Genomic DNA, 23,139 nt, shown 5'->3' on the forward strand with positions numbered 1-23,139 from the left:
TGGGTGTTTTACCTGGTGAAATCTGTCAAAATAACCTCATGTCAGAAGTTGCCCCATGTGTTGATCAGGTATCTTTTTTTCGCTGTTGTTTCCCTTGCCTACCAGAATAGGGTAGTCTTTTAGGAAGACTGCTCTCTGCTGTAAGAAATCAATCTTTACTCTCCTATTATATGAAGTAATATATAGGTTGAGGAAGCAAAGTACAAAAACAGCTGCACAGGAAAAGGCAGATGATAGTTTACTTAATTGTCTGTATCTCAGAAATTCCTTTTTATGACCCTTATTTCTACCCAGTTATGGTTCCTGTGTAATACTTCTGGTTTTTTCTCTTCTTTATAAGTGCATGAAATAAGCAGATATGAGAGTAAAAGTTCTATTCATTTAGAGCAAAAGATAAGATCGTGCAAAGTGATGCTCCAGAAAAATGCTTCGAAACATAACATTTTTTTTCCATGCAAGTGTAACTCACCTAGGTAATGTTTCACTACTGCTGCAGTAGATGACTTTGTAGACTACTCAGGTGAGTTTGCTGCTTAGTGATTGATGTGGTATATTTGCCTTTTGATTGATTCAAAGTGCTAAGTCAGTCAGTTGTGGAGATAAGTAATTAGTGTGCAAGTCTGATTCAGGATAACCTGTCTGACTATTCTGCAAGGTATTCAGTAAGTACTTTATTTCAGTTGAAAATTAATCCTGAGCAATACAGAACAAACATTTGAAATATCTAGTTGCACTTTTGTACCATCGTGTCTCCATTCATTCTCTAAATTGCTGGAAAACATCCCATGCAAAACAGAACCCAAATATCTCTGATTTTGCTTCACAAATACACATTATGCTTACCAGTTTCTGCACAGTGTATAATGAAACTAGGTACTAATATGATGTACCTATGTTCTCAGGAATTAGATGCCTTAAAGAGCTGGAGCTTTTATGAAAATGTGTGTTTGTGAATTTTTAGGTCAGAGCCAATAGTCTCTTTCAGACAGGTGAGATTTTTAATGATGTTTTAAGGATGTCTCCAAGTACAGACTTTTGATAAATGTTAAGTAGTAATGAGCTAGAAGGAAGACTCAAAGGAGCCGCTTACTCTAATTCCATGAGGACCAGGTAGTGGGAGGGTAACAAACAAAATTACTGATGCTTTCCATAGTAATGTGGATACATACCTTTTTAAAGATTCAACTAAATCATCTCTGCCAGCAAAAGTTTATTTCTGCAAGTGTAATAATATATCTGAAGAGCAAATGTTTTGTCTTCTGAATGGTGAAAACACGACTTCAAATGTACTGTTTTGCATGGTTTTTACTCAGCACATTTTCATTCTTTTTCATGTCTGACATACTTATGAACCAGATGTAAGCTTTAGACAGTGAAAACTCTTACATATATTATCAGATGTATTGTAGGATAATCTAGAGGATTATTGTTTTGTTGTTAATTTTTCATATTTCTGTACACGTTTCATTTTAGCTTGTGTATTAAAAGTGAAGCAGATGGACTTCAGTACTGATATGAAAGTTTCATCAGTTTTGTACCACAGTTATGGTGTCACTGCTAAGAAAATATTATAGATTAACGCCCTTTTGATTTAGAAAGAGATGAGACAAAATAGACTGTGGAATTAAAGCAGACTCCTGCAGAAAAACACAGAGTTCTAATGGCATTGCAAGTATCATGAGAATCAAATGAAATTATCACAGAAACTTGAAGTTCTTGTTTTATGGCAGTGGGATTTTTCAGTATGTGGGTGAACTAACCCATAGTATGTGTTGAGCAATGTTGTATTATTTTCCTTGAGCTTTAAATTCAGCCAGACTTAATTATCTTTAAAACTATTTTGTATCATAATCGTTTTGGTAGCCTCACTTAATAGTCATTTCTGTTTACTGTCACAAAATATGGAAGTTGTGGAGAATTTTGAATTCAGCTCTTTGGTTTAATTTTTGATGTGCTAGCAGTGCAAGTTAAATGGTATTCTAATATATTCTTAATCCATAAACACAGATATAACTTCTGTAAATGACTGGTTTTGTATAAGCTTCATTGAATAATTTCCATTCAGTTCTGCATTTATAGGCTTCTTTGTTCAGTAGCAGCAGAATATTTGGTTCCTCATTTGCATTACTGTGTCTTACAGTCATTCAGCTTTGAGTATGATTAAAGTACTAATGAATTAAAATAATGCTGTAAAAACTGCATATGTCAGATAGTTACATTTCATAGGCCTAAAACACAGGACATGCATGCTCTTTTGCATTTGCTTTTTGTCTATGAACAATTTTTTTTTTTAAATAGAGACTCACAGGACAGCAGCAGGAGATAAACAGCTTAATGCAGAGAAAAAGTGCTGTGGATGAGGAAAATACTCGTTTGAAGAATGAATTCAGTAACTTGAACCGGAAATTTAAAGATAAAAGCCAAGAACTTAAGGTATATTGACTTGTACATAGTTTTGTAAGACTGTAGCTTTGAAGTACTTCTTTAAGCAATGTCAGCCTTTGTGGCACAGAAAGTGACAAGCTTGGAGAAAAAATTGCCTTAGGCCTTGCTATACCTTACCGTTTTCTCACATACCAACTGAGAAAGATGCTTTAAAGCCAAGAATCCAAGCTTGTAACTTTCAGATAAATAGTTAATGATGGAAATGGAGCAAAGAAAGTAGAAGTGTGAAGATGTGGCTTCTTGTAATTAGATTCTGATGGGACTGGCATTATTAATTGATAAAGCTGAGGTCTGGGAGGATATGTCTGTGTGGGTCTCAAAAATAGCTGGGGACAGCATCAAAGGCAGCTTGATCAATTAATGGGCTCTTTGCAAATGTGTACTCATCAAAGCTGTCATCCAGCTAAAAAATATGACCCTTCCACCTGCATGAAAGAGGCCAATAAAAGTACACAGGTGACCTTGGCCATCAAATATAGAAGAAGCTGCTGTGAGGGTAAAACTGCACAGTTTATATTTGCTGATTAGTTCTCACTTTTTTGTTTATCGGCCCTTGTGGTACTGTTCTACAGGACACTGAGGAGTGTGCACGAAAGAAAGAAGAGCAAAACAGACTGGTTATAAAAAACCTGGAGGAGGAAAATAAGGAATTAAATATATGCTGTGCTGACCTGCTAAGTGACCTGGAGAAACTGAGGAAACAGGAGGCACAATGGAAAAGGGAAAAATCTGGCAATGATGCCAGAATAAAGGTATGAAGTGGAATGGACTCCTAGATGTTATTTGAGAATTAACTTCTCCAGACATTTCACTACAAGTTATTTTCTTTAAATAGCAAGTTATATATTCAAATCTACCAGTGGGGACTTGCATTCATTTACATTCTATCACTTAAGACCCACAGCTTTTTAAAAATTGATGCTGCAAAGCAGGAATCTGACTTCAAATAGTCATCTTAAAATGTAATCATTAAAAAATAGAAGATGCCGTACTTTTAGATAATATATATATGTGTGTAAAATAATAAAAGCTTAAAAGTATTACCACAATTTTTTTCTTGATTTGTAATTTATTTACCTATAATCTTGTTGCAGTAGACTTGATCTTCATTGTTTTGGAAGAACATGTAGTTCCAAATATACTGTGTCCTGGCCTCCAAAGATCTCTGTTCTGTAATGGGTCTCATTATTGCTTAGAATATATTAAAAAGTTTATGATAGTTTATGGTAAAGCAAAAAAAGGAAATAACTGAATACATGGTACAGAGTATTTTCTCTTATTTAGATGATACTTTTTCCTGTTTCCTGGTGGAAATTGGCTAGTGTTTTTTAAGTTCCTCCAAGAAATGAGCCACAAACATGCTATCTTAGTGTTCAACAGCTGCCTATATACACACCTAGGTAGTGGATTCTTTTTGTTTACATGACTAACGTACACTTACAATGCTGTGTTCTGATACATTATTGAAGTACATTCATTGCCGTAACTATCTAATTAACACGTCATCCAGAAATGCCCTTTTTTCCTGAACTAGGAATTTTGGTGATGCTTCTGATTGTTATGGTGATGGAAACTCTTTTGAAAGAGCTTAATTCAGATCTCATGGGAAGTAAAGTTCTTGCAAATTGACTTCTTTGGACTGGTTATGATGAAAGTGTTATAGGGTTCCCAGGAGAAGAAATTATTTGTTGATTCTTGGGAAAGAAAAATCTAGTGTGCGCCAAGCTGATAAAATAATTTTTAAGTTGTCAAATGTAATACTTGTAATATTGGACAAATTATTGAAAATCTGTTACCCATCCCTTCAATGAACACAGAATAAGTTTTATGTCTCTGTCTTTGTGGCTGATGAGGCATATTGATGAGTGAAAGAGCTGGGTGATTGTAGGGATGAGAATTAGTAGTGTTGGTATTTCAGAGGGGTTTTACAAGCAGGTTCAGCTGGTATCTAGAGTGTGACAGAGGGTACTTCTGGGGATGGGTGTTGCTTGAGACAGCCAGGGATGTCACACAGTTGGATTTGCTGTTTACAAACAAGGAAGAACAGATTAAGAAAATAATAATCAGTGGCAGTCTTGGCTATAATGACCATGAAGCTGTCAAGGCCAAGACCTTGAGACAATGACGGAAGGAAAGTAGCGCAGTACACTCCTGGAATTAGAAGCAGAGTCTTCAGCTGTTCAGGGAACTTGTCAGTGGAATCCTGTGAGAAGCAGCCGTGAAGGGTAAGGAGCTCTGGAAAAACTATCATGTCTTTAAAGACAGCTTCCTCCAAGCCCAAGTATGGTCCACTGTGATATTCAGGAAAAAAAGTGGATGCATGAGGAGATCAGCTTGGCTAAACAGAATTCACCACTAGACTCCAGTGTAGGCTGTAGGTGGAAAACAGTATTCAAGAAGTGGAAAAAGTGAAATCTGTAAAGGAGGAGTTCAGAATCATTGTCTGGAAGGGTGGTGGTAACCTACCTGCAGTTCAGAGCTGCAGATAATGACTGGTAAAACCAGAGTTTCTTGCACTGCTTTATCAGTGAAAGGCTGAACTAGGAAAATGGGGATCTGCTGCTGAAATGTAACAATGATAATTACAAAAGGTAATAGATACAGCAGAGGTACTAAATATTGTCTTTCCCTCAGTCTTCTCCAAGACGTCCCCAAAACTTTGTGCCTAGAGAGAGACTTCAGTGTGAAATACTAAGAAGGGATGTGTTGGAAGATACCTGAGGGAACTTGACTAGTACACGTCCATTGGGACAGCCTGAGATGAACTGCGTCCAGGGGTGCTGGGAGTGTTGGCTGCCTCTCAGCCTTTAATTTGGGAGTTGAATCAGCATCTTTTTGTACATGCTTTTTAGTAATAAACACGGAATTTAGCAATATTAAAGATGTGTTGTATGCAGATGTTATCCATGTTAGTCTCCTCTATCTGAAAGAATAAAAAGAGTCCTTATCAAAATGAGCTAGCCCAACATTGCCTTTAAAATGTGTATTAGATGGTAGAAATGTAACATCTAAATCACAGATTGCTTCTTTGGAAAAGTGGTCACCTGTACAGAGGCTGAACTAAGTGTTATTAGCCTTTTTTTTTTTTTTTTTTTTTTCAGTCTTTAAACCATATCCATTGAAGAAAAGTGCCACTTCTCAAACACTGGTTGTTTTTCCTAACCTACTGTAACCTGAATTCGGATATAAAATTCAACTTCTTCAAATTGAGAGAAAGAAAAAGCTGCTATGGCTAGTTTGTCCTTTCAAAGAACATTTCTTTAAAGTTTTGTCGTATTAGCTGAAATCGAGTGAGACAGGATAACAGGAGGATACCTGATAAGGTGGCAAAAAAGTTGACAATAGTGTTTGTTTGTCTTTTCTGTATGTACCTTCATGTAAATAATGTACAATATACAGAAAGTTGACTTAGGTCTTTGCTTTCTGCCTAAAGTAGTTCTTGAGAATTTCTTTTGGGCTTCCCAGAGCTTATATCAGCTTTCTATATATCCTAAAAGTGAACAAGTGGAAAAGTTGTCAATCAGCCATCTGTCTCCCTATCTAAGAATCAATTAGGTATTTGAGTTATTTGATTGTTCTTTAGGTGAAGGTTACTTAAGCTATTGTTTATTATCAAGATGACTTTTTCCCCAAACTCAAGTCACTAAAGGCTTTGTATGTAGATGAAAAAATGTCAGACTGGCAGATTTTAAGTGGAAGTGAAGTAGAAGCTAGTGGTATTGCTTACTGGTGTGTTGTTGGTTTGTTTTTGTTAATTCCTAGTTAGCATGGTACTTCTTGAAGTTTCCAAAGTCTGAAGGTCAGAACTTCCAAAGAAACAGACATCTCTCTCAAGAGGTGCCTACAATTTTAGTTCCACTAAAAAATGAGAGTTTTATTGAGATGGGACCTTGAAAAATTACTCTCACTTCTGTCATAATATATAACAGGAAAAAACGTGAAAACAAAGCTACTGTCTTTGAAAGTGACTTTCAACGAGTTTGAAGCTACAAATAACAAAATTGTAGTGTTAATTCATAGTGACTCCATAATGGGCATAACTGTGCTGCCTCATGCCTTGGTTTTTTTATGCTTTTCATTTCGAAGTTCTTTTAAATTCACCTTCTCTTGCTGTCTGGCAGTGTTCAAGTCCGGGTTGGATAAGGCCTTGAACAAGCTGACCTAGTAGATCTCCCTGCCCATGGTGGGGAGGTTGGAACTAGATGACCTTTCAGATCCTTTCTAACCCAAACCCTTCTATGATTCTGTTTTAGATTTCTGATTTCATTGTTAAGCTGAGCTTTTGTACATCAATATGCAGTATTTCAGTAGGTAAGGTATTTGTATAACAAGTTTTTTCTTTCCCTATTTTCATGTTCTTCAGTAATGCTTCCAAAAAACTCAAGCTTTCAAAATTGGTTCAAAAGATTGACCTGATTAATTTCTTACTTGAAAGCAAAAGCTGGAGTCACATATGTCACAAATGAAGTACTGAAGGATACTTTTTTTATAATTTTAAATTCTGCCATTAGATAACTTCTAAAGTTGTATTTATGACAAAATAATGTGTTACGTATTCTCTGTATTGTATCCTGCAATGGATGACAGGAACTTACAGCATTGGTAACGTTAGATCTTTTTCATCCCTTCCGTGGAAAACCTCTGCAGCTCTATAGTGTGGTATTAAAAATAGGCATATGGAATTTATTCACAAAATATATGAACTATTACAATTTTTGTTCACATATTCAATACCTTTAGCTGCAGAGGAAAAAAATACTGAGGAGAAACCCTACAATTATTTGTCTGCAAGTTACAAATACCTTATTACACTTAAAAAATTTCTTCATATGTTGATAGTGAACTGTCTCCTATCATTTTGATTTTTTCATATTCAAGGAAAAATAAGTTTTTCTACCTAGCCTTTGACATTGAATGGGGTGACTCCTTTGTTGGGTACACCAAGTATATAGCCTGATATTTGTCAACAAACAAATTAATTTCCTACCTCATTCACCTGTGAATTTTGGTATTTCCTTACATCAATGTTACTGTTATTAAGAGGACATCACAGTTCTTGTAAAATTTCATGGAATTTGATTGTAGTACACTTCTGATACATCTAAATACTTATAAGACATTTTTATACAATTTTAAGGAATTTTATTTAGAATTTAATTATTCACTTTTCAGTTATAGAAATATTTTGATAACCTCAGTATTTGAGATATTGCTGAAAGGGAAAAATATACATTTCTTTATGTCTCTAACGAAGTCTGTATGTAAATGGAAAACTAATACACTCTTGGCAGTAGATTAGGGATGATATTCTACTAGGAGGCTTTTATTTTAAATTATTAATGAATCATTGAATATTTGCCTTACTGAGAATGAGTGATTGCATCTGTGAGTAGCATGATTCCAAAGCAGGTCTAAGGCTGTTGCCGGTGTCTGAAATTCTGTTCTAGATATTGCTGTAGTATTTGTATTTCCATTCTTGCCTCAAAACACTCTGGGGAGAACAGTCATACAAAGCTTCCTGAGGACTGATGTGCTCTTCTGAGGGAACTCTGGCAAGGTTTATGTAGAGATTGAAGTCTTGCTTGAGTAAGGTGCCTTAACTGCTGTGTTTCCTGGATACACCTTCACAGTTTGCTGACTAACTTCTACCTCAGGGCAAAAGGCAGAACCTTGCTTGTTTGCACTGTTTTCAGTGAGCACTTTCAGAAATTTTCTTGTATGCTGTTTCTTTTCCTGAAGAAACTATTCCTTGCATTGAATTAACAGATCAAAATAAGAGCAGGTTCAACAAGCAGTCTCAAAAATGAATCTGTATCTGTGGTTCTTAGTTCATATACACAATATTGTAAATTTTGGTGAGACCTGAAAACAATGAATGCATAACTGCTTTTTTTTTAGGAGATTCTACGTAGAAAACAAGGTTTAATCAGTTCAGTAGTTAAATAGGGAACTACTGTTTTGCAAAGATTTAATTCAGGATCCTCCTTCCACATCCAGCAATTGAATTAAGGAAAACTTCTTAGAGTAAAGAAGTTGTGGCCACCTAAAATTGGAAATACACATTTTTTTCTGGTATTTCACATTTTTCATACATGCTCATATACCTATATGTATTTGCTTAGACCACAATAAATGTATGCGTGTATGTATGGACACATCTATATATCTATTTACATAGATAACTTGCATAGTAGATTTTAATTATTTCTTCTGCATTAGCTTTAATGCATTTCAAATACTTTCTTTGCAGAATTTGGAAACTGATTTAGCAGAGACAAGACAACAAATAAAAAGTTTGCACAATATATGCTGTAACTTGTCATCTCAGGTAGCTGTGAAAGAGGAAGAACTTTTCCAAAAGGATTGTGATGTGGTCAGAGCTAAGTAAGTATTTCATAATGACTTTAATTTCAGTCCGAATCCTCTCAAAAGGACTGTTGTTCCCCTTACGAAGCAGTATCATGCATTAGAGATACTTTGTGCAACAGTGTGTTTTAACATTCTGTTGCACAAGACCTAAGGCTTTTGGAAGTCTACCAGTTTATGTAGACTCGTTCTGATACATTTTGACTCTTGGTGTATCTTACCAGTTTTTGAGTAGTGATAGACTTAAAACATTACAGTTCTGTAATTAGCTGTGGGTCAGAGAGCTACCAATCTCTACTGAAAGTAACAAAGTAACCATATGATTAGTGACATAAACATTAATTAGAAATGCTAAATGCCCTAAACTTGAAAAGGCTTTAAGCCCAAGTTTAACTTTTTAATTAGAGTCATATCTGACAAGTCAGCAAAAGTCTACATAGGCCTGTGCTAAAGGTTTAAAGTGCAGTGATTTAAGCTTTATCTTAGGTCTCACACACTATTTCTTCACACTGAATCTGTAAGATTAGTTCTGCATTATTTGTGTCTTTGAAAAGAAGTAAAGGACAGAACGAATTACATGAATTGAAAAGACTACTGAATTCCCCAGAATAAAGGTAATGTCAGAAGATAATTGGTAACTTTAAGTGGATTGTCAGGAAATTGCCCGTTTTTTACTTCTTAATTTCAGAGGCATACACAGTGTTTAACTTCTATGTTAGATAAATAATATTCCCTTCAATCCCTTTAAATTGTAGTTTTGCCTGAAGAGCTGCAGTTGGGAAGTAGAAATAATTGGTATGGATACTTCTCTTTACTTTCCAAGCACAAATATTCTTTCTATCAGGAGTCACTATCTACATGTTTTTTGGGAAAAAAGCCAAAAAGCAAGAAATATGATTTTTTATGCATCTGACCTAAATTGTCATCTTGTTGAAATCTTTACAAGAAAACTGATGTCTTGTTTTTTTCATGTTTAAAAGGAATAATACCAGTTTGGTTTAAAAAAGTCAGTAAACACGGGCAAGCTTATTGGGAAATTGTATTGAAAGAGGAAATCAGTAGCATTTGTGAAATTCAGCAATGGACTAATAGAATTTATCTCCTGAAATTATTCTCAGAAAAATATATATGTGTGAGGACAGAAAAGAAGGCGTTTTAGTCAAGTAATCAAGTTTGCAAACTTACTGCTTGCTGGTTTCAGCTTAGGATATTGCAATCTGAATTGGCCAAATCATTGAACTTCAAATTTCTCAAAATGTGTTCTTTGCTATTCACTGCAAAACAACCTCCTAGAATTTGGCACAAACATCTCATTAAAATATGGAATTAAAATAAGGGCATTTTTGAACATAAGGTCTGAACATGAGGTAATAAAGAGATGAACAGCATACTTACTTTAAAGTGAAGTCTTTTTCTATGTTTTTTTCCATATAACCAATCCTTTAAATTTAAGGAAAACAGTTTGGTAAATCAATCATATGGGGTTTTTTGTATGCTTTAATGTTTTCCTACCTAGACACTTAGTGTTATTGCAATGAATAATAGTATTTTTGGTATCACTAGTATGTGAATTACACTTCACATGTCTGTATGTATATGTTTGATCGGTATAATAATAATTCATTGTCTGCTAACTTCTTTCTGCTAATCTTTCTCAATGACCTTCAGCTACAAATTTCTTGTTGACATTTCTGTTATGAAGAAAGAAGGCTTAAGCTTATATTATGTAAAATTCCCAGTTCCAGTAGTTAGCAATACATACTAAGCATTGCCAATAGTCTGTACTTTTACAGTACAGAATATTGAAATTTCTCCTCATCCTCCTGAGATGTCAGTATGTAGAGAAAACTAATTTTCTGTTGTTTCTCAATGAAGAAAAATAGTGAAAATTATGCAGGTCTTTGTAAACAAAAGACAAACTCTTATTTAAGTTAAAGAAACAACTCCTCAGTTAAGGGAAAAAATCTGAGGAGAAAATGAAGTCTTTCCATCTTCACATCTAGGCCAAAGTCTTACAACTGTGTTGACTTCACGATGAAAGCATTTAATTTTTCCTTTTTATGGTTACTGGGTTTTTTAAATCAGTTTAAAACTTAGTCTTATAAAAGTATCACATTGAATGCTTGGTTTTCATTTGATACTGGCAGAAAATTCTTTGACAAATAGTGTGGAAAATACCCCATTCTCCTTACTATCTTCAGTTTCCCATTATCAATTTCAAACTTTAGAGCTGAAAAGACAATCTAACTTGGAAACGTATCTGTTCTCACCAGTGCTTCGCCTCCCTGTTTGCTGCCTTCCTACTGTCCCCAACCTCCCATTCTGTGAAAACAGAGCAGGAACACAATTGAAATTGTTAGAAACAAGCTCTGGAAGAAGAAAGAAAGGCAACTGGTTTCCTTCATTTGGTGTCTTCTTTCATATGCACCATAGGCAGATTCAGAAAAATACACCTTCTGCTGACACCTTGGTGACACTGTCTAAAATTTTTACACTAGGTGCTAAATTCAATTGGAAAAGAAGTCTCCAAGGGAATATGTGCATACTGGGCTAGTGCTCTGTTTCTTGTGCATTCACAGCTTCCTGTGTTCTATATATCTGTCAGTTTGCCAGCAAGAGGTTTTTTTAGTTTAACAGTAAATGTGTCTGTACATCAAGAGAATTGTTTTCTTCAGCAAATTAGCAGAGATCAGACTTTGAAGAAACACTGCAGTGTAACTCTGGTCCTACAGAATAAAAAGGTATTTCTGAAAATACTGCCATGTGTCAGTAAGAGTCTGCCACATAATTATGAGGTGTGGAAGATAAATTTTTTAGGACCAGAGAAAAAACTGGATTTACAGGATCCATCCTGCATAGTGAATGTCTTCAAGAAGCCACTACCTTTCTTCTTTGCCTTAATTTTTGCAAAGGACTCTTGACCTTACTGGATTTAATTTCAAACTTCTCAATTACTTGTAAAATGCATGTTCTTGTTTTATTTTTCGTGTTTGCATTCAGTACAAACTTTCTGGATCTCTTTAGAGTCCCTGGTAACCTTTCCATTTTCATGTTATCAAACTTGGTGATTTTTGCTTTAAAATTATGCTAAATACTAGGGTCTAGAACTTTGTGGTCTGACACAGAGCTCTGGTGAAGCTCTGAACATCAGACTGGAGAGGTTTGCTTGACATTTTGAGACTTGAGCCTTGCTGTCATAGGTATTGAGAAAATATTAAACTGTTTGCAAAGGTAGTAAAATCTACTCTAAAATGAATTTGAATTTCTTGCCCCTGCGTTTTTGGTGGAAATGTGAGCCATGTCTTCATGCTTTTGAATTGTATCTAGTCCAAATGTATCCCTGATAATTTTCCAACTAATTTTTTTGTAATAATATTGCTAATCTTACTGCCCCACCCTGCCCACCACCCCTTCCAATGCAGCTGCTCTTAATTTTTGTGCTATAAATTATGAGACAGTCAGGTTTTTACTCAGGTCTTAATTTGCTGCTCTTGGATTTTTCAGGTAATTCTCTGCTGTGTGCTGCAAACCATTTTGTAGTATTTATGCCATTTCCATGAGAAGTCATAATTTGTAGGACCTGTCACTGTGCTGTATTTTTAAACTGCAGGCAACGGAACCTAGAGAGTCTTGAATTACCCCAAACCATCTTATATTCCCTTGGTAACAGGGGCAGCTGAGGTGCTCAAAGTCCCAGTATATTCACTAAAATTCTGGTGGTGAAACAAACTTAAGAAACATCGCTTGAAGTGATGGGTGTGTTTTTAATTGTGTTTGTAGAACAGTTATATAGCTTGTGGAATGATGGTAGCTACTCATTTCATTTACATCTCTAGGAAGCCACAGGTTACTCTAAAACCACTGGTAGGGGCATACAGGAACAGAAAGGTTTTGTTTATTGTTATGTTTTAGGGATAGAAGGAAATGTCAGATTTGGGCACCAGAGCTGTCTCTACCCTTAGCAACAGTAATGACTTAAATATTGTTACTGGTAGAACAAGGTGTCAAATCTCTGAGTCTTTCTGCAGTCTGCTTTGTGGTGTCTTCATGTAGCATCAACCTGCAACACTGAGAGCAAAGTCTACTAAGGTTACCGTAACAACAGTCTTACTTCAGTGACTGAAATAATTTAGTAATGCTCTTCTGTTTTGACTTGAGAAAGACCAGACTGTTTTTCATAGCACAACCTTTCTTGTTGCTTGAAGAGTGCAGGTCTGTAAATTTCTTTGCTCTTAAATGGAGTTAAAAGCTCTCAGTATTATAGTGTGTTAGTTTTTGGAAAATGTGGGTGTGGTGGAAAAAAGTAGACTTGAGTGTTTCAGCTTGGGTCTTAGCTGACAGTGTTGTTTTTTCAATTACTGTTGCTGATGGTGACTTTTTTCTTGAAATTTTGTTTCTTTGAGGTGTATAGTGTGTTGAAACATTTTATCAGCATGTGCATGTATTTGTACATCTATTTAAATCTATGTATGTACATGTTTACATGTAATTTATATTTTATGTGTAGATGTATGTATTTTATATATCTATATGTATGTATAGATGCCTGTATACATGTATGGATGTGTATAATGGCACTTATATTTTAGATGCCACTCATCATTGTTACATTTAATTAGTAATTTTTGGTTATTTCTTCTGTTCTATGCTCACCCAGGACGAAAATTTTTCTGAGGACTTGACATCCTTATCCTGCTGCAGTGACAGACAGGTGTCTGTCTTGTAGGGTGTTTATTGTTTACTGCTTAGAGTAAGCATGTTAATAAATATTTTGATCAGAAATGAATTTTTCTCTTGCAATAGTTTTTTTTGATTACAATGGGGTTAATTTTGAATACTTGGGAGCACAGGACAAGCAAATTAATAACAGAATCAAAGAAAATCACAGGGTGGCTGAAACTGGCAGATACCTCTGGAGAGTAGTACGCTCCTTCAGCAGGTCTAGCCCTCTGCTCCAGCAGTATCAGCTACAGCAGGCTGACCAGTGCTGTGTCTAATCTGAGTATGTCCAAGAATGGAGACTGCAAACTCTTTATGTAGGCTTTTCCAGTGTTTGGCCACTTTTAATGGATAAAAATATTTTTACTACTTTTAGCTGGAATTTCATTTGGTTTTTATTGGTGCTCATTGCCTCTTTTCCTGTCACTGAGCACCACTTACAAGAGTCCGTCTGTATCTTCTTTCTAGATTGCCATCAGGTATTTATAGATGTTGATAGTTGATTTGTCACTGAACTTTCCCTCTCCAGGCTGAGCAGACCCAGCTTGCCCAGCCTCTCTATGTATAGCAGATACTGCAATACTTTAATCGTCTTTGTGGCCCTTCATTGGGCTCACTCCAGCCATGTCTGTGTCTCTTGTACTGGGGAGCCCAGAACCAGACCCAGCACCAAGATGTGCCTTAAAATTTCTGACTAGAGGGGAAAGATCACCTCCCTTGCCCTGCTGGCAACAGTATCCTCTCTGCAGCTCAGGATGTCATGGCATTTAGCACAAGGCCACATTAGTGTCTGACGGCAATTCAGGTGTCCCCCAGGGCATTTTCTGACAAGGTGCTATCCAGCTTGTCTGTCCCCAGATTGTACTTTTACACAGGATTATTACCCCTAGGGGCAGTAATTTGCACTTGTCTTTGTTGAACTTCATGAGGTTCCTGTCAGGCCATTTGTCTGGTCTGCCAACGTCCTTCTCAATGGCAGCACAAACATCTGTTGTGCCATCCCCCTTTTTTGTGTCATCAGCAAAATTGCGTTGGTGCATTCTGTTCCATTGTCATTAATGAAGATGTTGAAAAGTTGTGGCCCCTAAGCTACTCCTTTAGTTCCTGGCCTTGAACTGGACTTTGTACTATTGATGACAACTCTTAAAGCCCAGCAGTTCTACCAGTTCAAGGGAACTTTACCGTCCACTTATCTAGCCTGTACCTCATCCATCTGTCTATAGCAATTTTTGGGAGACTGTGTCAAAAGTCTTTCTTACTACAATCAAAAAGAAGAACATTCAGTGCTCACCCCTTAGCCACTGAGACAGTAATTCCCTCACTGAAGGCTGCCAGGCCAGTTGGTTAGAGCGTGGTGCTAGTAACATCAAGGTCATGGATTCAGTCACCGTATGGGCCATTTACTTAAGTTGTACCTGATGATCCTTGTGGTCCCTTTCCAACTGAGAATATTCCATGACTCTGTGAATATTATTTCCCCTTATGATGGGGAACTCCCAGTGATCATCTTCTCCATTACATGGTCCATCACCTTCCAAGGGACTAATGTTGTAGTCGCTAGATTTAGCTTAGCAAGCTGCAGCTTTCCTGAGAACTCAGCAGGGCTGCTTAAGGCAGTGCGACCATGGTCACCCTCCCGCAGTCCATTTCAGACGGCCCCGTGATCTTGCTCCGGCAGCTATCAGCGCTACAAACAGTGATGGCAAAGGATGTGAGAAGGGTCTCCCATGAGGGTTTGAGAGGACTTTTATCACATCTTGTCCCAATGACCCTCAGAGGCAGAGAGACCTCTGGTCTGGGTGCTGAGGGGTTTTCTCAGGGGCACAGGGGCGGTACATGGGCGGAGGTGGGGTACAGGAGCCAATAGGGAGAGCCCAAGGGAGTGCCCAGGGCTAGGGGCAAGGAACAGAGTGGGGAACGATCTGGGATAGGAAAAAGCCATGGGTAAACAGATCACCAGAGACTAAGATGTGGTTGACTGCTCTAGTTTCCCAGAACCTTCTTTTTGAACATAGGCCTGCCTAAAGAACTTGTATCCATGCATGGCAGTGCTTCAGTCATGTGAGTTGTCCCACCTTGTCTTTGTGATCCCAATGAGTCCAGCAGGTGCTGACAGATCTCTCATTCCTCCTGTCATTTTCCATGAGGATGTGCTGTGTCCATTTGAACAGCAGCTTCAGATAGGCACCTGGTTATGCTTATTTCCATGTGGAAAATCACACTGTCAAAGGCCAGTTTCCACAAAGGAGACAGAGGAGTCCTGCAAGAATCAGCTTTATTGGAATAAAGGGAGAGAGTTCACTAGGCCATACCCCTGTGGGGTCTCTCTTGGGTTTTTGGAAGACATGGCCTCCTTTTTTCCTAAACTCCTGACTGCATGTTGCCCTCGTCCTTTCCCCATTGGCTGAGGTACTAGGAAGGTGCAACCTTTCTGAATCACCCACTGCATATTCCCCCTGTAAGAGTATCCCCCCCACCATAATAAATTGCATGGCTGTTAGAATTGGCTATAAGCCCACCCTGGGTGGAGAAGTTAATATTCCTAAATCTATTAAGCCTGCACATTTTTCCCTGAAGTTCAGACTGCACTTGGTTCTGCAACAAACTTGTGCAGCTTGATGTTTGTGAAGACCCCCACAGCCTTTTTTCCAGAACTTCGCTGATTCTTTCAGATTGAGTTGTTTGTGAAGGCATTAACATTCATTTCTCCTATCACCAGGAAGACCCTTAAGAACCTCCCTCATACTGTCAGCACTCTCTTATTTATGTGCATTAAGGTGAAGGTCCTCCCTGAACATTCTGCTGTTCACCACAAGGTCTTTTCTCTGCATATCTGCTTGTCTGCTTTTGCTGGCCAGCCAAGGCCACAGCTCCCTCACTTGTCATTTCATCAACATCTTTGTTCCCTGCCATTCCTGTCAGGGTCCCTCCCCCCCTGCCATGTAGCCCTGGGAGAGGGGCCCTGGGGGGAGGCACGGGGTTTCCCTGGCCTCTGCTCAGCCTCGTTCCCCATTGGTTGTTTTGTGTTCCCCTGCGTGGGCAAGGACCCTCGGGTCCCGTGACTGTAGCAGTTCCTTGGCAGATCCTGGCCATGTGGCTGGAGAAATAAACATCTCTGAAACATCTACCAAGAATCTGTCCATATATATTTCTTTTCCACGGCCTCCTTGTTTGATACATCATGTTACAGAATCCTCACTGTAATAAATGGTGGAGAATTGCAAGCAGAATGATCCCCGATCCCTAAGGACAGAAAATTTGTGAGTAAAAACCACTCTAGATCTCTCTCTTCTCACCTTGGTTTGGATATTCTCTCTGGGCTATGGAAGAATCGTGGGAAATGTGGCTCTCTGAACCACAGAAAGAAATGTATCTAGAAGTTAAAGGAATCCTTGAACAACAAAACAAGAAATTATTTGTTCCTGGAGATCTAGAACATTTTGTTAACTGGCTTTTCAGAAATTTCTTTTATATTTCTCGAGACTTACTTTTTGATATTAATCCTCCTGGAACTAGTCTTGAGTGCTTTTGGTACAAGATCTTGTGTGAGATGAAGGATCAAACAAAACATGCATTAGTGATTGAACCGCTCCGTGGATGCCTTGTAATCACTGAAGCTCTTCAGGAGCATTTGTATGGCCCCATTACCCCTAAAGCAGAGGATGACTGTAATCCCGTGGTTGAGACCATGCGGCCGCCATCCCAGGAGTGCGTGACTGCAGCCGTGCCGGCAGAGGTGCCTGTGCTGCATGCACCTGGCCCCCTGGGGAGCGCACGCCTTCCCTGTCTCAGGGTCTGCGGCCGCTCAACCGTGAGTGAGGGAGCGATGCCGCAGGCGCTGCAGGTGCCATGGGCCACGTGCAGCAGAGAGGCGGCCCCCACGAGCAGCCAGGAACCGGGGGTCAGCGTGGAAGCCCGCTCTGAGCTCACGGCTCGGAGAGCCCTGTAGAGAGAGAAGCAGCGGTTTCCATAGCGACACGAGAAGCTGCGCAGCTCCGAGCTGAAACGAGGCCGCTCTCAAAGCAGCGTGGAGTTGGCGGAGCAGAACTGCTCGGAGGGCGCGGGGCCGGCGGCGATGGCGGCGCGGGGCCGCGCAGAGCCCAGACACGCGCCGGAGCAGCGCCGCTCAGAGGGCGCGGAGCAGCCGCAACGCGAGGGCCCGACCGAGACGTCGGAGTTGGCGAGGCGGCGGCCACGCGGGACAAGCAGCCATGACAAACACGCAAGCACGTGATAGGAGTAATTGTAGCAATGAAAATCACAGGAACTGTGAAATGGTACAATGTAAAAGTCAACTATGGATTTATAAGATGAGATGATACAGGGGAAGATTTATTCATCCATAGAACTGCTAATAAAAGGAGTAACCCTAAAAATTACCTGCAAAGTGTAGGAGATGGGGAAGTTGTACAGTTTGATATAGTGCAAGGAAAGAAGGGTTTACAAGCAGCAAATGTTACTGGGCCTGGAGGTATTCCAGTCAAAGGCAGCCATTATGCACAAAATTATAAACAATATCCATCCCAGCAACTTCCCTACCCACAACTTACTTTCCCCTTTTACCCTATATCCAATATGAACCCTTTCCTAAATTTACTCCATCCCCAGTTTATTCCTAATCTGTTTTTCACCCCATGGCTTCCCTATACAATTCCCTTTCCCTACAACTCCTCTCTGATGCTGAGGGGGGGATGAAAATGGGGACAGAAGAAATTAAACCCTCTCCTGCATCAGTTTCCCCACAAAGCATGCCTGGAGAGTCCTGTCTCCCGTCTGTCAGCCTTAAGATGTTCCAGAGAATCTGTTTGGACGTTTAAAGACTCAGGAGGGTGGCTTGTTTTGTTTTGAAACTGTCCTTTTTATCTCATGTTTATCCAGTTGTTTTTAATGTTAAGTTTTAAATCTCTTTTTGTTAAAAATAAACAGGTGAAATGTCGGGGTCCCTCCCCCCCTGCCATGTAGCCCTGGGAGAGGGGCTCTGAGGGCACAGACACACAGGGTTTCCCTGCCCCTGCTCAGCCTCGTTCCCCATTGGTTGGTTTGTGTTCCCCTGTGCGGGCAAGGACCCTCGGGTCCGTGACTGTAACAGTTCCTCGGCAGAGCCCCGGCCATGCGGCTGGAGAAATAAACATCTCTGAAACATCTACCAAGAATCGGTCCATAGATATTTCTTTTCCACAGGCCTTGTTGTCTGATACGTGTGTTGCAGTTTCCACGCTATAACAGGGAGTTTTAAATTAGGAATGTGTTACAGTGGGGATACTGTAACATGATGTATCAAACAAGGAGGCCCGTGGAATGGAAATATATATGGACAGATTCTTGATAGATGTTTCAGAGATGTTTATTTCTCCAGCCACATGGCCAGAGCTCTGCCGAGGAACTCCTCAATCACGGGACCCGAGGGTCCTTTGCCCGCGCAGGGGAACACAAAACAACCAATGGGGAACGAGGCTGAGCAGGGGCAGGGAAACCCTGTGCCTCCCCTCAGGGCCCCTCTCCCAGGGCTACATGGTGGGGGGGAGGGACCCCGACATTTTACCCGTTTATTTTTAATAAAAGGAGATTTAAAACTTAACATTAAAAACAACTGGATAAACATGAGATAAAAAGGACAGTTTCAAAACAAAACAAGCCACCCTCCTGAGTCTTTAAATGTTCAGGCAGATTCTCTGGAGCATCTTAAGGCTGACAGATGGGAGACAGGACTCTCCGGGCATGCTTTGTGGGGAAACTGATGCAGGAGAGGGTTTCTTCCATCTGTACCTGTTGGAACTCTAAACAACAATAGTTAATTTCTTCCCACCCCCTCTTCATTCCCCCCTCGGCATTGGAAAGGGATTTTTGGGGAAACAATTGGCAAAGGCATGGTTTTGTGAGGGAAACCATGGGTGAAAAAACAGATTGGGAGTACACTGGGGGTAATAGGATATAGGATAAAAAGGAAAGGTGGGATTAGGAAAGGGAGACTGTAGGGCGGCTTATAATGGAGATACTGTCTAACACGACTATGATTTTTAGCATATATACTGCCTTTTACAGAAACACCATCAGGCCCAGTGACCTCCTGACGGTTGTAACCCTTTTCTACCTTGCACAATTTTGAACTCCACCACCTCTCCATCTCCTAAGCTTGGGATGCACTTCTCAGGGATATTCTTTTTAATAGCAGTTCTATGAACGAATATGTCTTCTTGGTTGTCGCATCTTGTTATAAAACCATAATTTTGTTTAACATGATACCATTTTACTATTCCTAAAACCTTAGCTGCGGTGATTTTTTCCTTTTTTCAAGTGGTTGCTGTTTTCTGTCTTGCTGCGTTTTTCCTTTCTCTTTCATTTTTGCTTACTCCTGCATTGGAGCTGCCAGGGCTGCCGGGGCTGTCAGGGCTGCTCATGCCTGCATGCTGTTCCTGGGGTTGCATTTGGGGCCACGCGGGCCTGGCCAGGCCAGGCCGCACTGCTCAGCTCCCCGCGCGCTGCCGCCTCTGCTCTCCGCTGCGCTTCCACTGCCTGGGGCTGCACCCACATCTTGGCTGGGCCTCCGGCTGACGAGCCCCCTGCACCCTGCTCCAGCGGGCGTTTCGGCTGGGCGCAGCTCCGCTCCACCGCCACCGCTGCCAGCCGCCGCCCACACACTGCCCCTCTCGGTCGGGCGTTCACAGGACGTTGCTCCGCCCACACGTGGGAACTGCCTCGCTGCTGCTCGCAGTGCCTGGGCCGCACCGCCCCTGAGCCAGGCTTCCCTTCACCAGGACACAGCTGACGTTGCTCAACAGTCTTGGTAATTAAATAATATTCACAAAAATATTCTTCCATCAGCATATATTTTGACTCAGAAATTAACTGTCCAAACGGTGTTCCAGAAGTCTTTGGTAAGAATTAAATCCCAAGAAATGTAGAAAAAGTTCTTAAATAACCATGAAAGGAAATGTTTCAGTTCTTTTTGGGCTTGAATTAAGCTAAAATTTACAAATCGTTGTTCAAGAATCTTTTCAAGTTTAAGATAAATGTCCATATGCAGCTCTGAGAGCCAAGAGTATTTCCATGGTTCCTCCATAGTTTAGAGATGGAACAGCAGTACAAAAACAAGAAGAGAAATCCAGAGTTTACTCACAAATCAGTCGCTCTCCTTAGGGATTGGGGCTCGTTCTGCTCTCATTATCCACCATTTGTTACAGTGGGGATACTGTAACACACGTGTATCTGACAATGAGGCCTGTGGAAAAGAAATACATATGGACTGATTCTTGGTAGATGTTTCAGAGAGATGTTTATTTCTGCAGCCACATGGCCAGGATCTGCCGAGGAACTGTTACAGTCACGGACCCGAGGGTCCTTGCCCACACAGGGGAACACAAAACAACCCATGGGGAACGAGGCTGACCAGGGGCAGGGAAACCCCGTGTCTCCCCCCAGGGCCCCTCTCCCAGGACCACATGGCAGGGGGAGGGCCCCAACAACTCCCCTCATTGATTTGGCTCATCTGTTATCAAAGGTGCTTATTTCTGTATTTATTTGTACTGCACATTGGTACTGAATAGTACCTGCTAAGGTTAGCAGAATTTCCATATTGCTCTGTAAAAATGAAATAAATGAAATAAAAGAAGGTTCCCCCATTGACTTACAATGTAAAACTAGTGCCTCATTCACTAAAGAGGAAAGCAGGTTAAAGTACGAGTACGAATAAATCAAGTTGGATTTTTAAAATGTGTTGTAACTGAACTGTGGCTGAGTTTCCTTACACTTAAAAAGCCTTGAATTTAACATAAGCAAACATGTTAATGTGTTCTGACTGTGCTGTGGTTCTTGTGTGGCTGCAAGATTTAGCTTCTCCCTCCCACTGCCTTCCTTTAAGGATATAGCTGGAAGTCTGATAAAGTCAACAAAAAAGATTCCCATTGACCTTAATACAGTTTGTGGGCAGACTATTAGAGAACACATAATACTGCATTCTCAGGTGACAGACACAGATAACTGCATTGATGTTTGCATACAAATTAAAGAGTAGCAATATAGCAGACCAGTTCTGAGGATTCAACATTATCCCATGTTTTTCCCTTCCACAACCAAATGAAGATCTGATGGGAGAACCTGTGCAAAATTAATACAATCTCTGTTTTAACTGCAGTGAAAAGATTTGTCATTTTCTACTGTATACACACAGGGAAATTAAACAGGTGCATGTCTGGAAGCCTATTGTACAGCTGTCAGAAAGCACTAGTATATCACCGTGTCCTTATTTTTGCTGTTGTACTTCTGAACAGAATTAAATTAGTAAGTATGCAATACATACTGCAGTGGCACTTTCTTACATCAGGAGTCTTTAATGTACCTTTTCCCTTGTTAACTTCGGGGAACTAACTACTTAACAATTCATTCAGAACAGTAGGACTTAGTGTTAAGTCCTAGTAAGCACGGTTAGCATGTCCTTAAGTGTTATCCTGTGTTGCTGTGTTAACAGGCCTTCTGAAATGGTGCCTTTAAACAAAATAAAACGTCTGACTGTTGTATTGTATATGTAATTTAAATTCTTGTATAATTATTCAGATGTATCTATATTAAGTAATCTTATTAATTAGTGGCATAGGTTTTAAACAAAAAAAATTTGGGAACTTCCCTTAAAATTGTTTATTTGTCATTCTGTGTTTTCCCTGGAAGAAAACAGTGAAGTTGGTATTGCTGCTTCCTTTTTGTACACTAATCTTTGCCTGGACATCTCCAGCAGTATTAGAAAAATTCAATGATAACTCCTGTTGTTAATGATAGTTCTAGTCAGAGAAATCTTATGTATGTGTTAGAGGTTACAGAGACACATCTTTGAGGAAGTGAGGAAGAAAATTAGTTGGAGTGCTAAATATATATTTTGGTATCTGTATGTAATACTAGTGTGAAATGCACTTGTGAATTAAAAAAGAATTAAGTAGAAAATATATAAGCAGGGATTAATAGATCCCTGTACTCATCAGGGATCATCTGTACTTTTAATATATTTTGCAGAAAATACTCAAAGTTTTAATCATTGTTAATAGTGTTACTGTACTTTGATCTTAATTTAGAAAATCCATCAGCAGTACAGTAAAATTATCAACAAAGCTGGTTCTATTAGATCTATTCTATGGTTGCATTACAACATCATTCCTATTATTGTCTTCATAGGGCTTTTATTATGTTAGATAATACGCACCAAAGTTTTTGCTTAGTTTGTTTATGGTTGTTGCAATATGCCGTACCTGCAGACAAAAAGTAATTTATCAGCAAACGTACTTCATGTGTCTAGGGAGTAGATGCATTTCAGAAAAAAAGCTTGCTTCACACATACTCTGCAAGTTCAGGAAAAAAGTTTTATCTTTTTCTGATTGTTCTAGGTAAAAAAAAATTAAACTTATATACAGTTGATGTGTTCTGCATATTTTCCATTTTTACATGAACTGCTACAGAGTTAACTGAATATTGATGAGAAAACAATGCAGTAGTGAAAATTCATTTATTTTAGAGCAGTTAAAGCATTACAGGGAAATAAAAAGGCATTCTATTTTGAAAATTAACTGTTTTGTAGATATTTCTCAGAAGTATATGGTAAATATTTTACATTTAACTTAGAGTGTT

The 23,139-nt window shown here is 39.3% G+C and overlaps 1 protein-coding gene across 1 annotated transcript in view; it reads left to right on the forward strand.

Moving 5' to 3' along the window:
* Window positions 1-23,139, forward strand: part of CNTLN (centlein) — a 199,609-nt gene that overhangs the window by 52,381 nt on the left and 124,089 nt on the right. The window contains 3 exon segments of the mRNA XM_069002458.1: window positions 2,299-2,433; window positions 3,018-3,197; window positions 8,696-8,829. Coding sequence (XP_068858559.1) covers window positions 2,299-2,433; window positions 3,018-3,197; window positions 8,696-8,829 — 449 coding nt within the window.

The sequence above is a fragment of the Aphelocoma coerulescens genome (genome assembly GCF_041296385.1).
Source record: "Aphelocoma coerulescens isolate FSJ_1873_10779 chromosome Z unlocalized genomic scaffold, UR_Acoe_1.0 ChrZ, whole genome shotgun sequence".
Classification (NCBI taxonomy): domain Eukaryota; kingdom Metazoa; phylum Chordata; class Aves; order Passeriformes; family Corvidae; genus Aphelocoma; species Aphelocoma coerulescens.